The sequence below is a fragment of the Lutra lutra genome, chromosome X (assembly GCF_902655055.1).
Source record: "Lutra lutra chromosome X, mLutLut1.2, whole genome shotgun sequence".
In the NCBI taxonomy this organism is placed as follows: Eukaryota; Metazoa; Chordata; class Mammalia; order Carnivora; family Mustelidae; genus Lutra; species Lutra lutra.
The window spans coordinates 56,257,639-56,284,557 of record NC_062296.1 but is presented as its reverse complement, the minus strand read 5'-3'; the positions used below and the strand labels follow the sequence as shown (position 1 = coordinate 56,284,557).

The 26,919-nt window shown below is 39.3% G+C and overlaps 1 protein-coding gene across 2 annotated transcripts in view; it reads left to right on the top strand.

Moving 5' to 3' along the window:
• The window catches only part of CLCN5 (chloride voltage-gated channel 5), a 157,705-nt gene that overhangs the window by 90,197 nt on the left and 40,589 nt on the right, over positions 1–26,919 (top strand). For both annotated transcript variants that reach the window (XM_047715400.1, XM_047715401.1), the window contains one exon: positions 22,182–22,328. In XM_047715400.1, the coding sequence (XP_047571356.1) occupies positions 22,182–22,328 (147 nt within the window). The remainder of the gene's footprint in view (positions 1–22,181; positions 22,329–26,919) is intronic.

The window sequence follows — 26,919 nt, the reverse complement described above, 5'->3', positions numbered from 1 at the left end:
TCCATTTCTTTTCAAGATCTTTTCCATTTCCTTTTGATTTTCTGTTCTTGCATGTTGTCTGTCTTTTCCATTGGGGCCCTTATTAATTGTAGTCATTTTAAATTGCTGATGTGAAATTTCTAGCTTTCCTTCCGTATCATACTATGGTTCTGATGCTTGCTCTGTCTCTTCATGCTTTTGTGTTTTTTTTTTATCTTTTAGTATGCCTTATAATTTTTTTGATAGCTGGACATTACATATTGGATAAAAGTAACTGATTAGGTATATAAGCCTTTAATGTTTATCTGGATGGGGGTTGTTATGTGTTTACTATTTGCTGTAGCTGTGCATCAGAGGCTAAAATGTTCTCTAGTGTCTGTTTTGGTCTCTGGTGTACTTGGGTTTCTCTACAGATGACTTCTTAAAGGCACTTTTACAGTTGTGGTGGTAAGTTGGGGGGAATAGTGTTTCAAGATCTTATGATTAGGTTTCAGTCTTTTAGTGAGCCTGTACCCTGTAGTTGCGGATTTCGTAAGTGCTTCTCAGTTTTGTTTTGTTTTGTGCCTTTCCATACTTAAGTCAGACAGGAAGGCTAGAGAGAGCTAGAATTGAGTTTTTCTTTTCCCTAAGTTGATTAAGCTCTGGTAAAATAGTCCCTTTTGAGGGCCAGCCTTGATAAGAAACACAGAATGCTCTGGTTCATTTCTATGCCCTCATTGAGAAGCATAGGGGATTATTCTCTGGTCTTCATTGAGAACTAATAGGGTACCTGGGGGTAAAATTTATGAAAGTTTTGGGTTTCTCTAGGACTGAGCACCCTCAAGTTCTTAACTCTCAAACTTGTACACACTGAGCCTCTAGCAATTCTTCAGTTATATCTCAAGTTCTATTCCAATGCTGGTTCTCATGGAGTTTTTTGCTGTGTAAGCTGTGATTTTTTATATCCACACGTCTGTCTCCCCAGTTTAGGGAGCAGTAGTTTGCCCTGTGACCTCAGTTCTCTGACGGATCTAAGAATTGTTGGTTTTCAGTTTCTTCAGTTTTTGTTTTCAGATCATTTTGAGAATGAGAGTGATGACTTCCAAGCTCTTTACATGGCTGACCAGAAACCAAAGTTCTCTTATTTTTTTTACTTGGATAATGTATCTGCCTTTTCTATTACCTTTATTAGGGATGACATGGATATATTCCAGTTCTGTTCCTTTAACTTCATTTTATTGCATGCATTCCCTGATGCAAAAAGTTGCTTATTTTAGTACCTATGAATTAATTCATTTTATATCTTTCCATAGTCAGAAATAATTTTGTGTATTGTCTACATCTGGAATAAATATACTATTGTGTGTTTAAAAAAAATCAATTTAAAGCCCACCCGCCAGCATAAATACAGGGCTGTTAGTGGGAGGTGGGGCTGCACAGACACTTGATACATAACCTGCTAGCAGTATGCCATGCCCACCAGTTCTGCTGGGGGCTCACCTACTTCAAGCCTGCTCGTCTCAGCCCAGGCTAAGGGCAAATTTTGTTAAAGCCATGAGTGTGCCCCGTCCAGCTGCAGCGTGCATAGCTACTGCCCCTGCACCGTGTCCAGCCACTGTGCTGCCCCCAGCCACCTTTGTGTTCAGATCCCGGCCATGCCCAACCATTGATGTGCACTATGTCCAGCCTTGTGCCCATGACTGCCCTGATGGCATAGTCCCCAGCTGCCACAGTGCTTCGGGGGATCCAGATTAGGACTAGTGGCCCAGCACAAATTTTGCTAATACAGCCACTCCACTCTGAAGTTCCCCAGCAGGCATGCCCCATCAGAGCTGGCCTGCCTGGCTCCCACCAACACCACTGAGAGCAAGCGTAGCCCACAACAGACAGAGAAGCAGACAGACAACTGCACTAAAAGGAGAGGTGTCTCAGAAAAAATAGGGCATAAACAACACACATAGGATACTCTCCTGAAGTGCCAGCTTCTGATGGTCAAGGGACACTCCACTGCAAGGCACTCCAGGACCTCTTTTTCATAAAGTTACTACTTTGAAGAGCAAAAGACAGCGGACTTTCTTTTTTTTTTTTAAATTTTATTTTATTTTATTTATTTGTCAGAGAGAGAGAGAGGGAGAGAGAGCAAGCACAGGCAGACAGAATGGCAGGCAGAGGCAGAGGGAGAAGCAGGCTCCCTGATGAGCAAGGAGCCCGATGTGGGACTCGATCCCAGGACGCTGGGATCATGACCTGAGCCGAAGGCAGCTGCTTAACCAACTGAGCCACCCAGGCGTCCCAAGACAGCTGACTTTCTTAACGCACATGAACAGACATAGGCAGATAAAAGGAGACAAAGACGTTTATGCCAAATGAAAGAACGGACAAGGCCACAGCCAGAGATCTAAGCAAAACAGACATAAGTAACATGCCTGATAAAGAATTTGAACCACAGTGATCATAAGGTTACTCACTGGAATTGAGGAGAGAGTGGAAGGCATGAGTAAGACCCTTAATACAGAGATAAGGAATCACATAGCAGACATAAAGGGCTCAATAAATGAAATGAGAAATACAGTTGATGAAATGAAGAGCTGGATGGAAGAAGCAGAGGAATGAATTAGTGGCCTGGAAGACAGAGTAATGAATATAATCAAGCTGAACAAAAAAGAGAAAAAAGAATTATGCAAAACAAGAATAGACTCAGGGAACTCAGTGACTCTGTCAAGCATAATAACATTTGTATTATAGAAGAAAAGAGAGAAGGGGGGAGGCAGAAAATTTATTTGAAGAAATAATAGCTGAAGACTTCCCTAATTTCGGTAAGGAAACAGGTATCCAGTTCCAGGAGGCACAGAGAACTCCCATCAAAATAAGTAAAAGCAGATGCACACCAAGATATATTGTAGTGAAATTGGCAAAATATTGTGATAAAGAAAAATATTTAAAAGCAGCAAGACAGAAAGAAGACAGTAACTTACAAAGGAAAACCCATAAGGCCAACAGGAGATTTTTTAAAAAAGATTTTATTTATTTATTTGACAGAGATCACAAGTAGGCAGAGAGGCAGGCAGAGAGAGGGGGGAAGCAGGTTCCCTGCCGAGCAGAGAGCCCGATGCGGGACTCGATCCCAGGACTCTGAGATCATGACCTGAGCCGAAGGCAGCGGCTTAACCCACTGAGCCACCCAGGCGCCCCAGGAGGAGATTTTTTAAACAGAAACTTTGCAAGACAGGAGGGAGTGGCATGATATATTCAAAGTAATGAATAGAAAAAATATGTATCCAGGAATACTCTATCCAGCCAAAGTTGTCATTCATAATAGAAGGAGAGTTTCCCAAAGAACAACTAAAGGATTTTGTGACCACCAAACCAGCCCTGCAAGGTATATTAAAGAGGCTCTTTGAGTGTAAAGGAAAAACCAAAAGTGACAGTATAAAGGTAAGAAACACAAAAACACTAAAAATGAATATTTCTGTAAAAAATCAGAAGGGATAGAACTAAAAGGAACTAAAGAAATAGAAGGATATAACATATAAAAACATGAACCTGAAATGTGGGGAGGAGAGGAGAAAAGAATGGGTTTAAGCCTAAACAACTATCAACTTAATATATACTTGTATATGCAGAAGAGGTTATATACAAGCCTAATGGTAATCATATACCAAAAACCACCAATAAATATGCAAGAATAAAGAGAAAGAAATCCAAATATATCACTAAAGAAAATCATCAAACCATGAAAGGTAAGAAAGGATCAGAGAAAATCCTTCTAAGCAACCACAAAACAAGAATAAAATAACTAGGGGCGCCTGGGTGGCTCAGTAGGTTAAGGCCTCTGCCTTCGGCTCGGGTCATGATCTCAGGGTCCTGGGATCGAGCCCCGTTTCGGGTTCTCTGCTCGGCAGGGAGCCTGCTTCCTTCTCTCTCTCTGCCTGTCTCTCTGCCTGCTTGTGATCTCTCTCTGTGTCAAACAAATAAATAATATCTTTAAAAAAAAGAATAAAATGACTATATGTGCATAGTCATTTTATTCTTTTTTATATATAAATATATATATGTATACACACACACACACACACACACACACACACACACACACACACATTTACTTTGAATGTAAATGGACCAAACACTCCAATCAAAAGACATAGGGTGAAAGAATTGATTAAAAAAAACAAGACCCACCTATATGCTGCCTACAAGAGACTCATTTTAGACCTCAAGACACCTGCAGATTGAAAGTGAGGAGAAATATCTATCATGCAAATAGATGTTAAAAGAAAACTGGAGTAGCAATACTCATATCAGACAAAATAGACTTTAAAACAAAATCTGTAACAAGAGGCAAAGAAGGACACTATATAATAATAAAGGGGACAATCCAACAAGAAGATATAACAATTATAAATATTTATGCACCCAATATGGGAGCACCCAAATACATAAAACAGTTAATAAGAGACATAAAAGAACTAATAACTAGTAATATAATAATAGTAAGGGACTTTAACCACTCCACTTATATCAATGGACAGATCATCTAAACAGAAAAATGAAGAAACTATGGCTTTGAATGACACATTGCACCAGATGGATTTAACAAGTATTTTCAGAACATTCCATCTTAAAACAGCAGAATACACATTCTTTTCAAGTGCACATGGAACATTCTCCAGAATAGATCACACATTAGGCCACAAAACCAGCTTTAACAAATTCAAGAAGATCGAAGTCTTACCATGGACCTTTTTGGACCACAATGCTATGAAACTATAAGTCAACCATAAGGGAAAATCTGGGAAGACCACAAATATATGGAGGTTAAATAACATGCTGCTAAACAATGAATGGGTCAACCAGGAAGTAAAAGAAGAAATAAAAAAGTACGTGGAAACAAATGAAAATGAAATACAGTGATAAAAAACCTTCGAGATAAAGCAAAAGTGGTTCTAAGAGGAAAGTTTATAGTAATTCAGGCCTACCTCAAGAAGGAAGAAAAATCTCAAAAACCTAACTTGACATCTAAAGAACCTAGAGGGGCGCCTGGGTGGCTCAGTGGGTTAAGCCGCTGCCTTCGGCTCAGGTCATGATCTCAGGGTCCTGGGATCGAGTCCCGCATCGGGTTCTCTGCTCGGCAGAGATCCTGCTTCCCTCTCTCTCTCTCTGCCTGCCTCTCCATCTACTTGTGATCTCTCTCTGTCAAATAAATAAATAAAATCTTTAAAAAAAAAAAAATAAAGAACCTAGAAAAAGAACAACAAACAAAACCTGAAACCAGCAGAAGGAAGGAAAAGCGAAAGATTAGAGCAGAAATAAATAATGTAGAAACTAAAATAAACAATAAAATCAATGAAAACAGGAGCTGGTTCTTTGAAAAAAATAAATAAAATTGATAAACCTCTAGCTAGATTTAACAAGAAAAAAATGAGAAACGACTCAAGCAAAATCACAAATGAGAGAAAAGACATAACAACCAACACTACAAAAATGCAAATAATCATAGGAGAATATCATGAAAAACTATATGCCAACAAATTGGACAACCTAGAAAAGATGGATAAATTCCTAGAAACATATAAACAACCAAAACTGGAACAGGAGAAAATAGAAAATTTGAACAGATCCCTAACCAGCAAAGAAATTGAATCAGTAATCCAAAAACTCCCAAGAAAGAAAAGGCCAGGACCAAATGGCTTCATAGGCAAATTCTACTAAATATTTAAAGAAGACTTAATACCTATTCTTCTCAAACTATTCAAAAAAATAGAAAAGGAAGGAAAACTTCCAAATTCATTCTATGAGGCCAGCATTACTCTGATACAAAAGCCAGATAGAAAGTCCACTGGGAAAGAGAAATATAGTCCAATTTCCCTGATGAGTATATATACAAAGTACAGAATCCATTCATGGTGAAAAGCCCTCAACAAAGTAGGTTTAGAGGCAGCATACCTCAACATAATAAAGGCCATATATTAAAAAAAAAAACCCTACAGGTAACATCATCCTGGATGGGGAAAAGCTGAGAGCTTTTCCTCTATGGCCAGGAACAAGACAGGGATGTCTACTCTAGCCACTTTTATTAATCATAGTACTGGAAGTCCTAGCCACAGCAATCAGACAACAGAAATCAAATATAAATCGGCAAAAAAGAAGTAAAATAATCACTTTTTGCAGATGACATGGTACTCTATATAGAAAACTTGAAAGACTCCACCAAAAACTGCTACAACTGATAATTGAATTAAGAAAAATCACAGGACCCAAACTCAGTGTACAGAAAACTGTGGCATTTTTATACACCAATAATGAAGCAACAGAAAGAGAAATTGAGAAAAGAATCCCATTTATAGTTGCACCCCAAATAATAAGATACCTAGGAATAAACCTTACCAAAGAGGTGAAAGACCTGTACTCTGAAAACTATAAAACACTGATGAACGAAATTGAAGATGACACAAAGAGATGGAAAGACAACTTACAGAATGGGAGAAGATATTTGCAAATGACATGTCTGATAAAGCATTCCCATTCAAAAATGTATAAAGAATTGACACAACACCCAAGAAACAAATAACCCAACTAAAAAATGGGCAGAAGACAGGGTGCCTGAGTGGCTCAGTCGGTTAAGCACCTGACTTCGGCTCAGGTCATGATCTTGGGGTCCTGGGATTGAACCCTGCATTGGTCTCCCTGCTCAGTGGGAAGTCTGCTTGTCTCTCTCCCTCTGCCTCTTCCCCCATTCCATGCACTCTCTGTCTCCTCTCTCAAATAAATAGAATCTTTTAAAAAAAAAATGGGCAGACAGTTCTCCAGAGAGGATATCCAGATGGCCAACAGACACATAAAAAGATCCTCAACATCACTTATCAGCAGGGAAATGCATATCAAAACTACAGTGAGATATCACCTCACACCTGTCAGAATGGCTAAAGTCAACAACACAGGAAAAAACAGGTGTTGGAGGATTTGGAGAAAAAGGAACCCTTGTACACTGTTGGTAGGAATGGAATCTGGTGCAGCTACTGTGGGAAATAGTACAGAGGTTCCTCGAAATTTGAAAATAGAACTACCTTACTATCCAGTAATTACACTCCTTGGTATTTACCCCCAAACTACAAAGACACTAATTTGAAGGGATACATGCACTCTGATGCTTATAGCAGCATTATTCACAATAGCCAAGATATGGAAGCAACCCAAGTGTCCATCAACTGATGAATGGATGAAGAAGTGGTACATACACACAATGGAATATTATCCATAAAAGGGATGAAATCGTGCCATTTGCAGTGACATGGATGGAGTTAGATAGTATAATACCAAGTGAAATAAGTCAGAGAAAGACAAATACCATATGATTTCACTCATATGTGGAATTTAAAAAAACAAATGCGCAAAGTGAAAGAGAGAGGGGTAAACCAAGAAACAGACTTAACTATAGAGACTAAACTGATGGTTACAAGAGGGGAGGTTAATGGGGAGATGGGTTAAATAGGTGATGGGGATTAAGGAGTGTACTTGTGATGAGCATCAGGTGACATATGGAATTGTTGAATCACTGTATTGTATGCCCGAATCTAATCTGTGTGTTAACTGGAATTAAAATAAAAATGAAAAAAGTGGGGCGCCTGGGTGGCTCAGTGGGTTAAGCCGCTGCCTTCGGCTCAGGTCATGATCTCAGGGTTCTGGGATCGAGTCCCGCATCGGGCTCTCTGCTCGACGGGGAGCCTGCTTCCCTCTCTCTCTCTCTCTGCCTGCCTGCCTCTCTGTCTACTTGTGATCTCTCTCTGTCAAATAAATAATAAATAAAATCTTAAAAAAAAAAATAAAATAAAATAAAAATGAAAAAAGTAAAAATCAACTTCAAAACCTTACGTGGAATTATTGCAGTATTGTATATGCTGTAATTTTATATTGTTTTCCATTTTGATACCTGGCGATCTCTCAACTGTTTACCAAAAAGCAGTTCTCATATTTGTGTTGATTCTGATTTATTAACACTTAAATTATTATAGTAATTTGTATCCATCGTTAGACTCTCTATTGTTATTCCAGTGCCACAAAATTTTAATGATTGTTTCTTTGTAGAAGTTAAAATCTGACAGGATGTTTGCCATTTTCATTTAAAAAAATGGAAAATTCATAAATATGTACAGTTTAAATAACATGCTACTGACCAATCAGTGGGTCAATGAAGAATTTGAAAGAATTTAAAAACTACCTTGAAACAAATGAAAATAAAAGTGTAACACACCATAATTTATGGGATGCAGTAAAAGCATTTCTAATAGGGAAGTTCATCTAAAGAAACAAGAAAAGTCTCAAGTAAACAACTGAACTTTATACCTGAAGAAGAAAGAAAGCTGAAAGTTATTTGGAGGAAGAAAATGACAGAGATCAGAGCAGGAATAAAAGAAATAGAGACAAAAATATAGTAGAAAAGATCGATGAAACTAGAATTTGGTTCTTTGAAAGGATTAACAAAATTGACAGACATTTATCTTGCCTCACCAAAAAAGAGAAAGAAAGAAAGAGAGAGAGAACTAAAATAAAATCAGAAATGAAAGGGGAGTTGTTGCAAAACCGATACCACAGAAAGACAAAGGATCATAAGAGACTACTATGAACTAATATACATTAACAATTGGACAACCTAAAAGAAATGTATAAATTCCTATAAACATGTAACATACCAAGACTGAATCAAGATGAAATAGAAAATCTGAACAGACCAATTACTAGTAAGGAGATTGAATCAGTAATCAAAAACCTCCCATCAAACAAGGGTCTTGGATCAGGTGGCTCCACTGGTGAATTCTAGCAAACATTCAAAGAAGAATTAGTAGTAATCCTTCTGAAACTCTTCGCAAAAAACTAGAAGAGGAGGGAACTCTTCCAAATTTATTTTATGAAGCCAGTCTTAGCCTGATCCCAAAACCATACAAGAAAAGATTATTATAGGCCCATATCTCTGATGAACATAGATGTAAAAATCCTTGACAAAATATTAATAAACCAAATTCAGCAATACATTAAAAGGTTCATACACCATGATCATGTGGGACTTATTCCAGGGACGCAAGGATGGTTCAACGTCTGCAAGTCAGTCAGTGTGATATACCTCATTAACAAAATGAAGGATAAAAATCATATCACTTCAGTGGATGCAGAAAAAAGCATTTAACAAAATTCAGCATTCATTTTTTACTAATACTCTCAACAAAGTGAGTATAGAGAGAGGGAACATACCTAAACATAATAAAGACCATATATGAGAAGCCTACACCTAATGTCATACTCAATGTTGAAAACCTGGAAGCTTTTCATCTAGTATCGGGTGCAAGACAAAGATGCCCTCTCTCACCACTTTTATTCAACATAGTTTGGAAGTCCGAGTCAGACTAGTTAGACAAGAAAAGAAATAAAAGGTATCTAAAGTGAAAAGGAAAGGCCTAAATGCTCAGCATTTTATCTTTATATAAAAACTGATGAGAGGGGTGCCTGCATGGCTCAGTTGGTTAAGCATCTGCTTTTGATTCAGGTCATGATCTTGGGGTCCTGGGATGGAGTCCTGCATTGGGCTCCCTGCATGGTGGGGAGCCTGCTTCTCCCTCTCCCCCTGCCTGCTGCTCCCCCACGCTTGTGCTCTCTCTCTCTTTCTCCCTCTCTGACAAATAAATAAAATCTTAAAAAAACCCCAAAAACAACTGTCGAGATATATATCACTAAAGGCTCCACCAGACTGTTATAACTAATAAATGAATTCCTTAAAGTTGCAGAATACAAAATCATCATACAAAAACTTGTTGCATTTTATAAACTAATAATAAAGCATCAAAAAGAGAAGTTAAGAAAACAGTCCCATTTACAATTGCATCAAAAAGAATAAAATAACTAGGAGTAAATTTAACCAAGTAGGTGAAAGACCTGTATATTAAAACCAACAGGACATTAATGAAAGAGCTTGAAGAAGACCCAAATAAATGGAAAGATATTCCATGCTAATGGATTAGAAGAATTAATATTGTTAACATGCCCATATTACACAAAGCAGTATACAGATTCAATGCAATCCCTATCAAAATTCCAATGGCATTTTCACAGAAATAGAACAAACAATCGTAAAATTTGTATGGAACCATAAAAGACCCCCAATACCCAAAACAATCTTGAGAAAAGAGAACAAAACTGGAGGTTATCTTGCTCCCTGATTTAAAACTGTATTAACAAAGATATAATAATTAAAATAATATGATATTGGCATAAAAACAGCCATATAGATCAATGGAATGAAATTGAAAACCCAGAATTAAACCTAAACATATGGTCAATTAATTTATGACAAAGAAGGCAAGAATATACAGTGGGGAAAGGAGAGACTCTTTAATAAATGGTATTGGGAAAATTGGATCACTACATGCAAAAGAATGAAACTGAACCACTGCCTTACAACAGACACAGAAATTAACTCAAAATGGTTAAAGATTGGAATATAAGATCTGCAACCATGAAGTCTTAGAGGAAAACATAGGTAGTAAGTTCCTTCCCATAGGTATTGATGATGTTTGGTTAAACTGATACTAAAAGCAAAAACAACATAAGCAGAAATAAACAAGTGGGACGACATCAAACTAAAAAGCTTCTGCATAGCAAAGGAAACCATCAACAAAATGAAAGACAGTTCATTGAGTGGGAGAAAATATTTGCAAATCATATCCACTAAGGGGCTAATATCCATCCAATAGAACTTATAAAACTCAATAATAAAAAATCCAACTAAAAATACACAGAAGTTCTGAATAGACATTTTTTTAAAGACATACAGATGGTCAGCAGTGTATGAGAAGATGCTTAACATCACTAATCATTAGAGAAGTGCAGTCACTTCGCACCTTTTAGAATAGCTATTATTAAAAAGACTGAAAATAAGAAGTGTTGGCCAGGATGTGGAGAAAAGGGAATCCGTGCACGTTTGTTGGTGGGGATGTAAATTGTTGCAGCCAGTATGGAAAACAGTATGGAGGCTCCTCAAAAACACCTTAATTTCAAAATATATGTGCACCCCCCATGTTTATTGCAACATTATTTGCAATAGCCAAGATATGAAAACAACCCAAGTGCTCACCAATGGACGAATAGATAAGGAATGAAACATAGACACTCATGCTCATACACGTGATGGACTGTTACATAGCTATAAAAAAGAATGAGATCTTGCTATTTCCAGTGACGTGAATGGACCTTGAGGACATTATGCTTAGTAAAATAAGTCAGAGAAAGACAAATGCCATGTGATCTCTCTTATATGTGCAATCTAAAAAGAAGAAACTAAATGTATAGATACATACAATAGATTGGTAGCTTCCGGAAATGGGGGTGGGGGGTGGTAGGCATGGGTGAAATGTGTTTTTGTTTTTATTTTAAATAAATTGAATTTTTTAAAAGAATTTATTTATTCATTTGACAGAGATCACAAGTAGGCAGAGAGGCAGGCAGAGAGAGAGAGAGAGAGAGAGGAGGAAGTAGGCTCCCTGCCGAGCAGAGAGCCCGATGCGGGACTCGATCCCAGAACCCTGAGATCATGACCTGAGCCGAAGGCAGAGGCTTAACCCACTGAGCCACCCAGGCGCCCAATAAATTGAATTTTTAAAAAGATAATACATATACTAATATCCTTGCCTACTTACTCTTCTAGATGAATTTCACTATCTTTCGAGTTGTATAAAAGATGCCATGGGGACTTTAGATTAACACAGATGTAGTACAATTCATATTAGCATCTGTTCATTCTTGCTGTATTCAGACTTTACATCTGACTGAGAGCATGATAGATCTTTTGGCTTATGTCTTCCTTTTTTCCCCCCTATTTGACTTTTATAGATTGTAAAGTAATATTGTATTTTGAGTCTATGTCTCTATCACAAATAATAGTATTTTCTAGTTCTATGGTAGTACATAGGAATGCAGTTGTTTCTTGCTATTTACCTTACAATTTCTGAATTCATGTATTATCTTTAGTTATTTTACTTGATATTCTTAGAGTTATAGATATTTGTCATGTAATCTAAATATCAGGGTATAATATATTTATTCTTCCCTTTTTTCATTTTAAAGTTTTTCCTGTACTTTATTAAATATAATTGGCAACAAGAGGGAGACATCACTGCCTCCCCATTTTAAAGACAATGCTATTTTGGGGTGCCTGGGTGGCTCAGTGGGTTAAGCCTCTGCCTTCGGCTCAGGTCATGATCTCAGGGTCCTGGGATTGAGCCCTGCATCAGGCTCTCTGCTCAGCAGGGAGCCTGCTTCCTCCTTTCTCTCTCTGCCTGCTTGTGATCTCTCTCTCTGTCAAATGAATAAATAAATTCTTTAAAAAAATGTTAAAAAAAAGACAACACGATTTTGCAGCTTGGTTTTGATTTAAATATTCTATATCATGTCAGTAAAGAAATCCTCCACTAGGAATATTTTAAAAATTTTAATCCGGAATAGATGTAAATTTAAATAAAAATCCCATTCTTGACATCTGTTAAAATAATTATGGCTTTTATAAAGTATATTTACTTTTGGCTTTTATAAAGTATATTGATAGTATATATAAAGTATATTGATAGTTTCCCTTGTGATACCAGTCTTATGGTCTTGGAATAAATTCTCATTATTTATAGCATGCAGCTCTTGCAAATGTGATTCTGTATTCAGTTTGTTAAAGTTTATTTAGGAGTTTTACTCGTATACTCTGAAGTGAAAGTGATCTATAAATTTTGAGCGTTGTCTTTGTCAGGCATGATAGACCCTTGTCCTTGAACCACATGGTGCTTCTCTAGCCATCTTGTTCATTTCTCTCTTGAAAGCTTTTATAACAGGGTGTTCTCACATGTGAAGAGTCTCTGAAATAAAACCATGATTTTTTAAAAGATTTTATTTATTTATTTGACAGAGAGAGATCACAAGTAGGCAGAGAGGCAGGCAGAGGGTGGGAGGAGGGGAGCAGGCTGCCTGCTGAGCAGAGAGCCCAATGCGGGACTGGATTTCATGACCCTGAGATCATGACCCAAGCCGAAGGCAGAGGCTTGACCCACTGAGCCACCCAGGTGCCCCCAAAACCATGATTGTTTTAATTTTAGTTTCTCTGACTTTTTAAAGCCCCCCTTTTCCTTTTCTTTAATAAATTATCTACTAATATATTTTTGCTGTTTATCTGTTGGGATCCAATTTTAATGGTTCGAAATATCTCTTTATATATCATGGCTATTACTCCTTTGCAAAAAAATTACGGAAAATTTTTCACTTGTTTCACTTTCACAGCAGTCAGAGTGGTCTCTTCTGACTGGCTTGTTCTCTTCCTCTGTCTCACAGGGCATGGGTGTGGCCCAGATACAGTTTCACCATTCGGTGTTCTGTCTCTTGTTCAGCAATTCTTAAAGAGTGGCCTGGCACTTCCTGAGACCCTTTTGAGGGGTCTGCAAATTCAAATACTATTTTCATATTAAGATATTATTTGCCTTTTTCACTTTCATTTTTAAAGGATTTTATTTATTTGAGAGAGGGAGGGGAAGAGAGAGTGAACGAGCACATGAGGTGGGGGGGAAGCAGAGGGAGAGGGAGAAGCAGATTCCCCACTGACTTGAGTAGGGAACCCCATGCGGGATTTGATACCAGCCAGTACCCTGGTATCATGACCTGAGCCAAAGGCAGATGCCTAACCAACTGAGCCACCCAGGTGCCCCTTTCACTTTCATTTTATTGTGAATATACAGTGGAGTGTTTTAGAGGCTGAGTGATATGTGATGATGTGATTGCTGTGATGGTTAATGGAATATGTGAAGCAGGATCCAGCTGTCCTCTATGAAAGCAGACATTAAAATCATTTTCTTTCTTTCTTTTTTTTTTTAAGATTTTATTTATTTATTTAACAGACAGAGATCATAGGTAGAGAGGCAGGCAGAGAGAGAGAGGGAAGCAGGCTCCCCGCTGAGCAGAGAGCCCGATGTGGGACTCGATCCCAGGACCCTGAGATCATGACCTGAGCCGAAGGCAGCGGCTTAACCCACTGAGCCACCCAGGCGCCCCTAAAATCATTTTCAAAATGCCTCTCACTAATTTTGTTTTGGAAAATACAGGTTCCTCCTCCCCAAATGTTAATGTATAGTGATTGGAGGAGTATTATATTTAAATACATTAATAAATATTTATTTTTAACATTCCTGGGTTTTACTTTCTCATAAAGTAAATAGCTATAGCTAGAACCTGTACACATAAAAGCTCTTTAAGCTTCTCAGTAATTTTGAAGACTAGGGGCACCCGGGTGGCTCAGCCGGTTAAGCCTCTGCCTTCGGCTCAGGTTATGATCTTGGGGTCTTGGGATCGAGTCCTGCATTGGGCTCTCTGCTCATCAGGGAGCTTGCTTCTCCCTCTCCCTGCTGCTCCCCTGCTTGTGCTCTCTCGCTCTCTATGTCAAATAAATAAAATAAAATCTTAAAATTTTTTTTGAAGACTAAAGGGATCCTGAGACCAAAAACTTTGAGAGGGGCTGTTCTGGTACTGCCTGCTTGGAGTCCTGTCTTTGCTCATAACCCGTACTTATCTGTGAGGATGACTCCCAGGTGAAGACTACATTGTGAGGAGCAGCACTATTACTTCCTCCTGGGGTTTTTTACCTGCAATTTTGACAGATAGAGAAGTTGCCTTGGGTTAAGGATTGGCCCAAACCTCTGAAATCAGTACCTCCTATGGCATTTTAGAGACTACACTGCAAGGTTTGCATTTCATTCCTGCTTCTTAAAATAAAGTAACTAAAAGTGGAATTGTACTGAGAACTAGATGGTTTACTGAGCTCTCTTTCTGTGTCTGGCACTTGGGAACAAAGATTTAAGTTACCCTGTCCTCAGGTAACTCAAAGTACAGAGGGTAGACAGATATTGATTTTCTCATGTGCATGTCAGTTTGTATCACTTTTAGTGTTATACTTAGGATTGTCTTAATTTTTTTTAAATGATATGATAGTATTCGTATCTTGGTACATTCTGTAATGACCCTCTCGAGCTTTTCTTCCTCTTGCGTTCTCTCTTTTCTGCTTTTGCAGCATCTGGCCTCTATTACTTACACAGTGCCATGTGCAGGTTGACAGATATTTTTGTGGAGCAAAAATAAGAAATAGAAAAGTTTATTTACTTCTTTGGGCTTCTTAGCATGGGAATGTGTGGTACATTTTTATATTTTCACTGAAGGGGCTGTGTATCAGCCTACCCATTGGTTTATACATTTGTTTTTACCAAATGGGCTAGTTGAGATGGAATTGTTAATTTATTTGAACCAACAGATGTCAGTGTCAGTAGTAAAACAAAATGTCAGGGGTGCTTGGGTGGCTCTGATGGTTAAGTGTCTGACTTGGGCTCGGATCATAATCTCCAGGTCCCGCAGCCGAGTCCCGCATCTGACTCTCAGCTCAATGGGAAGTCTGCTTCTCCCTCTCCCTCTGCCTCTCCCCCTGCTTGTGCTCTCTCTGTCTCTGTCTCTGTTTCTCTCTCAAATGAATAAATAAATAAAATCTTAAGAACAATAAATAAAACAAGATGTTAGGAAGCTATACCATACACTAGCACCCTCCTCTGCCAGGCGTACCTGGCTCTTTCAGTACAGCCTTTGGGAAAATGCACCCCCCGCCGCCTTCTGATATCACCATTTTTTTAAAAAAAAGATTTATTTATTTATTTGACACACACACACACACACACACACATCACAAGTAAGCAGAGAGGCAGGTAGAGAGAGGGGGAATCAGGCTCCCAGCCGAGCAGAGAACCCGACGCGGGGCTCGATCCCAGCACCCTGGGACCCTGACCCCAGCCGAAGGCAGAGGCTTAACCCACTGAGCCACTCAGGCGGCCCCCAAATCACCCACATTTAAACAGGAGGTAGCAAACTGCCTTCCTATAGCCCTTTACTCCTCTCTCTTCCAGCCCACTGCTGCTGCACTTACCTCTTAAAAATCATGTTGTTGTTGTTGTTTTTAAATCATGTTCTTCCTCAAAAACCGCAGTGATTCCATTGGCTTCCCAGGTCCTTCACGATCTAGCTCCATCCTTTTGCTTACAAACACCCTGTAGTCAAGCACAAATGCCAGCCTCCTTCTCAAGCCTTTGGCCATCCCCCCCACCCCCACCCCAGGTCTGGAATACCTTCTCTCCTCCAGGAAGCCTTCTCTGGCTTATAGTGTCCTCTCTGTTTTCTGAATGCCAGTTGCACTTTTATTCTAACAGTTTAGCACTTAGGTGTTGTGTAATCACATTATATGAAAGTTCTTTCCCCAACTAGATCATAAATTCCTTGAGAGTAGTGACAAGGTAACAAATATTTTTTTGTATCCTCAGTTCCCTACCATTGTGTGCAAGGAATAGATATATTGAGTGTCAACCATATAAATATGTTGATTGACTGTTAACTCTAATTCCCCAACTGGAATCCTCCTCAGTAAGCATTTATTGAACACCTACCCTGGAACAACACTAGAGTTGCTGGGACAACGGAAATGAAAAGGACATGTGGTAGTCACAAGACTTAAGTGGAAGAGATTATGCAATCAACAGACATCTGAACAAAGGAGGTGTTGAGGGAAAAGCTTGTTTGAGCTTGCTCTAGGTGGACTGAATGGGATTTCATCAGGCTGAAAAGAGGATGGGGGCCTGGATGGAATTGTAGATAGGGTCTGAGCAAAGGCACAGAGGTGTAAAAGTAGGTGGCTTATAAGGAGTAGAATAAATTTGTGGCAGAGGATAAGTCTAGCCAAGTAGATGGGATCTAGATTAGGGCCCTGAACGCCATGCAAAGAAATTTAAACTTGACCCTATAGGCACTGGGGAGCCAGCTTATGATTTAAGCAAGAAAGTGACAGAAGGCACTAATGCCTTTAAGCTGAGAAAGTCAGCTGTGTAACACAGATAGCAACCAAACATTTTCTGGATTGCCCTCCTCCCTGGCCCTCTGTTATGTGACAAGCCCTATATGTATGTAAACCGCTAGTTGGGATAACATATCAAATCCCCATACTTTGTTCCTCTCCTACCCTAAATTCTGGCTGATTTCAGGTTTGTGGCCATGTAGAAGTTTGATTTATTCTAGATGTGCTATTCTCTGGACTGACATGTCATAGTGAAGCCGCAGACTGTCATGGAAAGAGAGCTCTGGGCTTGGAGTTTTAACTGCGTATGGGTTCAAACCTCAAGTGTAAGGAACTTCATTTCCTCATTATTCTGCTGCTTTAACTTTTTCTCTTGAACTTTTTTATATCTGCAGAGTAAAACCAACAGTTGTACCGAAATGGATTATCCATAGGCAAATGTCAGTCTTGCGTTTTACCAATTGTGTTTATTTCCTTTGTTGGACTCTTGTTTATAGGATCTGTTTTGTTCTATTTACTTGCTACTTCTAATTTTCTTTTGTTGACCCCTTATTCCTGTGTATTTATTAAGAAAGCACTTTATAACCTAAACAGTGAACCAGATAGCTGCTCCAGGAAATGTTTAGAATGAGGCAGCTCAATTTAGCTGGATTGTTCTGTGTCAGTGGGTTACAGGAAAGAGTTTGTAAGGTCCCCATGGGGAAACTGAAAAGTTTTCCAGCTTCTCCTTTGTGAGCCCTCATCCTGTAGTGTCATTATTTTGTTTTAATGAATTCCCAGAACAATAGGTACACACATCTGAAAATATGACCACAGGACATATTCCAAAGCCGTACATAAATTATTTTTGGACTCCCCATACTTTTTCTTCTCATGATTTGTGTGGCTAACGTAAAGTTGCTGGCACTGTGTATTTTACCTCATTTCCTGAATGAAACATGCAACCAGTGGAGAGAGAGGAAAAGGATTCTGCATTATTTTGCAAGTTTTCTTGCTTTTTTTCTTATTCAGTGCTAGTCACTTTATGGGATTCATGGGCATTTAGTAAATATAAACGGAAAGAAAACCTCTCGAGTTGTGCTACCCTTTTAACCTGAGTTCCTCTCATCAGCTAAAATGATGTTTGTTTTTAGCAAAGATTTCTAGAAACCCAGAATACCTACTCTTGAGATAAAGTGCTTTTTGTAGGTTTGTTGAAGGTGGTAAATCCAGAGTTAGACAAATATTAACTACAAATATTGACTCTGATGCCAGCTGCATTTAAAAAAGAAAGATGATGTGGAGGGTGAGGGCAGGGAACATGTCTTTGTTTGGATTTTATGGGTTGTGTTTTAGGTGATGTTATTTCTGGTGTATTTTTAATTTTCATCCTGTTGAGTTTGAGGTAGCAATAAGTGTCAGGCGGAGTTCTTGGGAATTCAGGACCAGAGCTCGAGGTGGAGATGAGAGCTAGGGATAGCAGGTTTCTCTAGAGGATCCACTGAAATAAATCAGATTAAGGTGGAAAAGGATCTGTGATCTCAGATCCAGAAAAAAGTAAAGGGGCCCTTTCTTTTTCTTTTTTTTTTTTTAAAGATTTTATTTATTTATTTGTCAGAGATAGAGAAAGAGAGAGAACACAAGCTAGGGGAGCAGCAGGCAGAAGGAGAAGCAGGCTCCCTGTCAGCAAGGAGCCTGATGTGGGACTTGATCCCCGGACCCTGGGATCATGACCTGAGCCAAGGGCTGACACTTAACCAACTGAGCCACCCAGGCGCCCCTTCCCCCCCCCCGCCCCCTTTTTTCTTAAATAAAAAGTAAAAACACTTCTTCCTGTATGGCACGAGGGAAGACAGAGAAATTCAGGATTTTCCCATGTTGTTAGTAATAGGGAAAAAATGCTAAGGGTCCTGCGGTAGGTCAGTTTCCCTAGAAGCAGCAACTGAGACTGGGCATTCTGTGTATGCACAGTTTGTTGTGGGAGGTGCTCAGAGAAGGGGAGTGGAGGGAGCAGTAGAGCAGGGGAAAGAGTCCTGTGAGAGTGAAGGATTGGCATGCAGCTGCGAAGGAGCCCAGCTAAGGCCACGGAGCATAGATTCTTAGTATCCTAGGACCCACTTGATCCACAAAGCAAGGTTAGAGTTCTTGTAGCTGAGGAAATGATTTTCCTTTTTTTGTTTTAAAGATTTTATTTATTTAGTTATTTGACAGAGAGAGACAGTGAGAGAGGGAACACAAGCAAGGGGAGTGGGAAAGGGAGAAGCAGGCTTCCTGCAGAGGAGGGAGCCCGATGTGGGGCTCAGTCCCAGGAACATGGGACTGTGACCTGAGCTGAGGGCAGATGCTTAATGACTGAGCCACCCAGGCACCCCAGGAAATGGTTTTCTGATTAGTAATTTTGTACATTATTCATACCTTTGGATACATGGCGCTACCTTCCCTACCTGACCATACGTCCCACATAAGCATGGTAATGTTCCTGGGGAACTTCTTATTCATGTCTGTACAGAGTTCACGCTATTTGTGCATATTAAGGGAGGGTGCTGGGAATGTATTTCTTTTCTTTATATTTGTCCTTATCCATAAGTGAATGGCAGATTTCCCTTGTGATATCTGTTCTCTTGGTTTCGACTATCACCTTGATGTTGATGACTCTCAAATCTTTGTCTCTCAATCTTCATCTCATCTGGCTTACCCAGCTTCATTTTTGTCCCACTGTCCTGCAATGATTTGTACATAACAGATGGTTCATAAATGTCACTCATACTTCAGTCAGGCTGGTCTCTATTAGAAGCGAGTTCTTATGAAATTGAACGCATGATTTAGAGCTTGACTTTTTATGAAATATTAACTGGGCAAATACTTAGCCTCTCTGCGCTCCGTGAGTTTCCTCATCTGCACTAGGAGTGATAATGCTACAGCATGGAAACATTGGAAAAGTTAAGTGAAAGAGTTCAGTTTAAGCATATAGCCCAGTACCTAAAAATTGATAAGTACCTGGTAAATATTGGTTATTTATCCTTTATGCTCAGTGTTTAAAATATTTATCTATTATTCCAATTTTCCAGCCCTTTTGCTTAATTTATCCCATCTAATTTTTCCACATTCATCATATATAATTCCGATAACCTAAAAAATGTAAGAAGTTTCTTAAAAGAATTGGAATACTTCAAAAGGAATATTATTTGCCAAACCCAAAAGAATTCTGCTATGATTTTGGATCAATATTTCATTAAAAAGGGGGGGGCAGGATTAGGTGAAATAAAGTTGACTATAATGCTATTTTTAAAAATCAATATATTAAGATTTTTTTAAAAAGATTTTATTTATTTATTTGACAGAGAGAGAGTGAGAAAAGTAACATAAGCAGCGGGGGTGGGAGAGGGAGAAGCAGGCTTCCCACTGAGCAGGAAGCCCAATGTGGATCTTGATCTCAGGACCCTGGGATCATGACATGAGCCGAAGGCAGATGCTTAATGACTGAGTCACCTAGGTCCCCCAATATACTAAGATTTTTTTGAGTAATATTTATAATCGAAAGATTCACACTTGGGATATAGGAAATGTTTCATCTTTAATATTAAATTCTTGAACACAGAAAAACATTAAACAGCATAGCATGCCTCTTTCCTCCAGTATTTCTGAGCATCTGCATTGTGTTAGGAGCTCTGGGAGAGTCAGAGCCATGAGATAATATTTCTCTACTCCTAAATGGCCCACACATTTCTTAGTACTGATGTGTAGGTTTTATTTCAGTTGATTACTTATGAACTCCCAGGAGTTTTGTACACATGTCCTCATTTGGTTTGCCCATTTGCATGGTTCTCAAAAAATGGCCATCAACTACATGGTAAGGGTAGAGGCATACTACATCTGAATGGTAACTGAATATACTAAGTAGTTTGCATGTCTATATTGTCCAAGTAAGAGCATGAAAGATGACCTAAGAATAAGTGGTAACCCTGAATAGACATTTTCCCAAAGAAGACATACAGGTGGCCAACAGACACATGAAGGTGCTCCGCATCACTCATCATCAGGGAAATGCAGAGCAGAACCACAGTGAGATACCACCTCACCCCACTCACAATGGCTAGTATCAAAAAGACGAGAAATAACAAGTGTGGATGAGGATGTAGAGAGAAGAGCACCCTTGCGCACTGTTGGGAGTATAAATCGGTGCAACCACTGTGGAAAACAGTCTAGGGGTTCCTTAATTAAACATAGGAATAACATATGATCCAGTAATTCCACTACTGGGTATTTACTTAAAGTTTAAAAGCACCAATTTGAGAAAGATATGTGTAGCTCTGTGTTTACTGCAGTATTATTTACAGTAGCTATGATGTGGAAGCAACCCAAGTGTGTCTATCGATAGATGAATGGCTAAAGAAGATGTGGTATATATACACAATGGAGCGTTACTCAGACCTAGAGGGTGTTCTGCCAAGTGAAATAAGTCTGACGCAGAAAGACAAATACCATATTATTTGTCTTTTATGTGGAATCTAAAAAACAAAAATGAACAAAGAAACAGACTCAAATCCAGAGAACAGGTGGTTGCCAGAGGGGAAGTGGGTGGGGGATGGGCAAAATTGGTAAAGGGGATTAAGAGGTACCAGCTTTCATTTATAAAATAAATAAGTCACAGAGATAGAAAGTACAGCATAGGTAATATAGTCAGTAATATTGTAATAACATTATATGGTGACAGATGGTGACTACACTTACTATGGTGAGCACTGAGTAATGTATAGAACTGTTGAATCGTTGTGTTGCACACCTGAAACTAGTATAACGTATGTCAACTATACTTCAATGATAAAAAATAGAGTTGGTAGTAACCCAAAAGGGGAAAACTACCCAAATGTCCATCAACCGATGAACGGATAAACAAAATGTGGTCTAGCCATACAATGGGTACTATTCAGTCTGAAAATGGAATGAAGTACTGGTACGTGCCAGAACATGGATGAGCCTTGAGAACATTATGAAAAGTGAAAGAAGCCAGACACGGGTCACAGATTGTATGATGAAATTTATATGAAATATCTGGAATTGGCATATCATGGAGGTGGAGAATAGCAGTTATAAGGGGGTGGGGGTGGGAGGGAGTTATGTTTACTGGGCACAGAGTTTCTGTTTGGGACGATGAAAAATTCCTGGAAATGGAGAGCGATGATAATTGCAAAACATTGTAAAGGAGCTTAATGCTACTGAATTGTCTAGTTTAGAATGGTTGAAATGGTAAATTTTATGTGTATTTATCACATTTAAAAAAAGAAGGATAAGTGGTAAGGGGCTTGAAGGTCATTGTAATAAGCCTCCTGTTTTTCTTTCTGTGCAGGAGCCATGGATAACAGAGGCTTTCAGCAGGGGAGTTTCAATAGCTTCCGGAGCAGCTCCAGTGATGAAGACTTGATGGACATTCCAGGGACAGCTATGGATTTTTCCATGAGAGATGATGTTCCTCCCTTAGATGGAGAAATAGAAGGTATTATTACTGTTGATGACAATTTATCTTTTTAAAACTTATTTTTAATGTACACACAGTAAAATTCTTTTTTTTTCTGGTGCAATCACAGTTTTAACACCTGCAGAGACTTTTGTAACCTCCACCACTGACAGGTTACAGAACAGTTCCATCCACACCCCAGAGAGCTCCCTCTTGCTGTCCCTTTGCAGCCAGACCTCCTCCACCCCCAACCCCTGGTAGCCACTGATCTATTCTCTGTCCCTGTATTTTTTTCTTTGCTGGAATGTCAGATGCATGGAGTCACATAGTATGTTGCCTTTGAGACTGACTCAGCCCATTGCCTTGGAGATTGATTCAGGTCGTTCATCCTTTTTTTTTTCTTGCTTAGTATAGCCTGATGTGGGATCACGGGGTCATGTGGGAACTGTATGTTGAACTTCCTAAGAAACTGCCAGACTGTTTTCCAGAGTGGCTGTACCGTTTTATGTCTGAACTAGCTATGAATGAGAGTTCTACTTGTTCCCCATCTGCAACAGCTCTGGGTATTTTTTGTAATTTTTATTTTAGCCATTCTAATAGGTGTGTAGTGTTATCTCATCATGGTTTTAATTTAATTTCCCTAATGCCTTATGATGTTGAACATCATTTCATGTGTTTATTTGGCAACCTTACCCTCTTGGATGAAGTGTCTGTTCAAATCCTCTCCCTTTTTTATAATTGGATTTTTATTATCTGGAATACATTTATTTTTTTTAGAAGTTTTTTTTTTTGAGAGAGATAGTGCATGCACAAGAGAGCATGAGGTGGGGAGAGAGAGAAGCAGACTCCCTGCTGAGCAGGGAGCCTGATGCAGGGCCTGATCCTGGGCCTGAGCTGAAGGCAGACACTTAACTGACTGAGCCACCCAGGCGCCCCTGGAATACATTTATAGAAGGAGAATTCTCTCCATCTATTATTTGGTTATCCAGTAACATCATTGTTTTCAATAACTGCATGTAAGTTCATGGTGTAGCTGTACTGTAGTTTATTTAACCAAGTTTCTGTTGATACACATTTCACTTTCCAGTCTTGCTATTACAAACAGTGCTGCAGTGAATAACCTTGCATGTGTGTGAGTGTGTGTATCTTTTAAGTATATTAGAACATTTCTGTAGCATGACTATATGAGTGCTTATTTCCCTCACAGCCTTGCTGGTGCTGAATACTAGAATTTTTTCATCTTTATGCTATGATAGGCAAAATAAATAAATCAGCAAATTTTTATCATTATTTTAATTTTCACTTTTTTAGATTAATGAGGTTGAGCACATTTTCATATGTTTACTAGCCATTTAAATTTCTTTTTCTGGAAGTTTCCTGTTTATATAGTGTGCCTGTTTTTCTGATGGGCACATCTTTTCTAGGAGACTTTCATATATTCTTAATGTTTTATCTAATGCAGGTGGAGTGTATTTTTTTCCATTTCTGTTTTTTGTCTCCTTTTAGAAAAATCTACAAATATTAAACACTTTTACATTGCCAGATTCATTACCCTTTTCTTTTCTGACTTCTGAGTTTCTTGTAGTTAGAAGGGACTTTAATATTTAATTTGTCCAATTACTTAAAACTATTGTCTGGTTCTTTAACTGATCAGGATTGCCATTTTCAACATAAAGTCAGAGGACAAGAAACTGTGTCAGAATTTATTATTTAGCAAATTTGTAGTGGAGGCATATGACACTGCAGAAACTTTGCTAAGTTCTGGGAATTAGCAAGGCTCTAAGGCACCCACCCTGCCTTCATGAAGTTGATTCTAGCTGGCTAAGCGAACATTAAGTACTTATGAGAACACCTAACTTTTATAGTTGTTTTCAGGATTAAATGAAATAATAACATAAAGTGGTTATAATTGTACCCAGCCTCGAGCTAATGCTCAATAAAATGTTAGCCCTCATTATTGTTATTTATTTCTGTTATAACCGTATAATGTAAATGTTGTAACTCTTGTAAGGACTCAGCAGAGGAATGTGTGTGTCTAGGATTGGAGAAGATTTCACAGCAAAGGTGTGTTTGGAAAGGGTCTTGAAAGATAAGTTGTTTGGTAGGAAGAAGGGCTTTCCAGGCAGAAAGCAAGCTTCTACAGAGATATCAACAGGCATAATATACAGAGGTATGAAAAAGTAGGCTATAAGCCCAGATAAATATATTGGGGCCTTGAGTGTCATGCTAAGAAGTTTGAGTCAACTTTATTGTCACTGTGAGGACAAACTCCTTCACCCATTCATTTGACAAATACTTTTTGAATATCTGCTATGAGGTAGGCACTGTCCTAGGCAATGCAGATACAGTGGTGGGATTAACATAGGTAAGATCCAGGTTGATCTGAAATTTAGATATAGTTGCGTAAATGGGTAAAACTACTTAGTTATTTACCCATTATAGTAAGTACCAAGATGGAAATAAAATGAATGACAGTAGATGATAACTGAGGAATAATTCTTTAGAAAGATTAGAGAGTTCGAAAGGTCAGGGAAGGCCTCTCTGAGGAGGTGACCAACTTGGGAAGAACATACTAGTATGCAAACCACAGGTTCAGAAGGATAAGAAGAAATTGTCTAGTAAAGGTGTCTCAAGACAGGAACAGTAGAAGAGAGACCCTGAATTTAAAGTTCCTCACAGAAAGGCACTCATGGTTTGGTATTTAATGGTTTTTCCTATTGGCCACCTTCTGTGAAAGGCGTGTGTTTGTGTATCCGGTCCACTTACGTGTAGTTATAACTCTCGCACATAGTTACAGCAGTCCCAGGCTCTAGTGAAACAGTCAGTTAGGGTTTCCCCTGAGCTTAACCTGGACACCTCCAGGAAGCCTTCTGGCTAATCCAGAGTGGTTTAGCTTAGTTCTCATCATTGCTTCTAATCGAAGATGCTAGCATATAGCATCCATATCACCAAAGTACTTGTTCTGTTCACAGCGCTCTCAGTAGGTGATGGAGGCAAGCGAGTCTCCATCTCTTATTCCCATTTAATAGACCCGAAAGCTGAGGCAGATGAGATTGGCATTGCTTGTGATTGTAGAATGTGTTTTTACATGAGTAGTCCTTTGCCACTCTTCACTTGCCTTTACAGGAGAGTTCCTGCTTGTGGTTTACAAGGTCTGACCGTAAAACGGCGAAGCTTTTTACTGTGAGCCACATGCAGAAATTGTTCCATTTACCATACTCTGTAGTGATATGATTTTCTTGCTTTGCTTTTTAATTGTTCTTACTTTATTTAGTGTTTTCACCTGGGATTTCCTAATGTACACAACAAGAACAACAACAGGGAAAAAAGGTCATAAAGTCCTTGATGTCTCTGGTGCGGCTGTGCATAAAATACTACATTTTGTACCAGGCACGATAGCACGTACTAAAAAGATTAGTTAAAAGGAGCTTGAAAGGCAGTAGAAGTGGTTCTTGTTTTCCAGATGGCTGGAGGGATTGATTTATGAGGAATGAATAAATAAATTCTGTGTGGCATGATTAAATGCATCTGTGGTAGTGTTCTAGTAGTCTGTAAATGAGAAGAAACATAAACATGGAGGTCTCACAGAAGGGGAGGGGGAAGGAGATAGAAAAAAAGGGGTGGGAGTCGTAGGCAAAAATTCAGAGCTGTACTTGTGGTCCATCGTTCTCGCTTGCCTGCCTCTGCAGCCTGGACCTCACGGTTGGCAATTCATTTATTCACCCATTCAGTTATTCAGTATTTCTGGAGCACCCACCCTCTCAGGAACCCTGTGAACACTGTGCTGCTTTTAGTAATGCTTATCTGTACCCTTGTTAACCTCACCTCCTTGTCTTTCCACCTCGCTTGCCTTCCTACTGCCCTCAAATTGTTGCGTGAGGAGACCTTCCTTGCAAGAGAGAGGCACACTGGTATGGGCACAGCAGCACGAGAGAGCCTGTTCTCTTCAGGCAACATGGAGCCTGCACATCTGGGGTCCGAGGCTCCTGGGGGCAGAGATGGTGACAGCTGGAGCAGGAGGGAAGATAGCAGGGGATAGGGCGGGAGATCTAGTTAGAAATCTGGATGAGGTCTAGGCGGTCTGGGCTTCTGGACCTTATCCTGTAATCAAGAAGTCGTCAAATGATTTAAAGATTTTATTTATTTATTTGACAGAGAGAGATCACAAGTAGACGGAGAGGCAGGCAGAGAGAGAGAGAGAGGGAAGCAGGCTCCCTGCTGAGCAGAGAGCCCGATGCGGGCCTCGATCCCAGGACCCTGAGATCATGACCTGAGCCGAAGGCAGTGGCTTAACCCACTGAGCCACCCAGGTGCCCAAGTCGTCAAATGATTTAAAAGCAGAAGAATGATATGATCAGACGGGTGTTTTCGGGAATTTCTGGCAGTGTGGAGGATGGAAGAGTGGGTTGAAGACTGGAAGACCAGTTAAACTGTTACTTAAAAAAAAAAAAATCTAGGTAAAAGATCAAATGGCCTGAATTAAGTCAACAGGAACGGAGAGGAAGGAACAGTAACTTCTGGAGAAATTTCAAAAGGGGGATTGATAGGACTCATTTGATACGGGGAGTATACTGGAAGAGCCACAGATAACTTCAAAGCCCAGGCAGAGAGTGAGAGCTGGCCGAGTCCC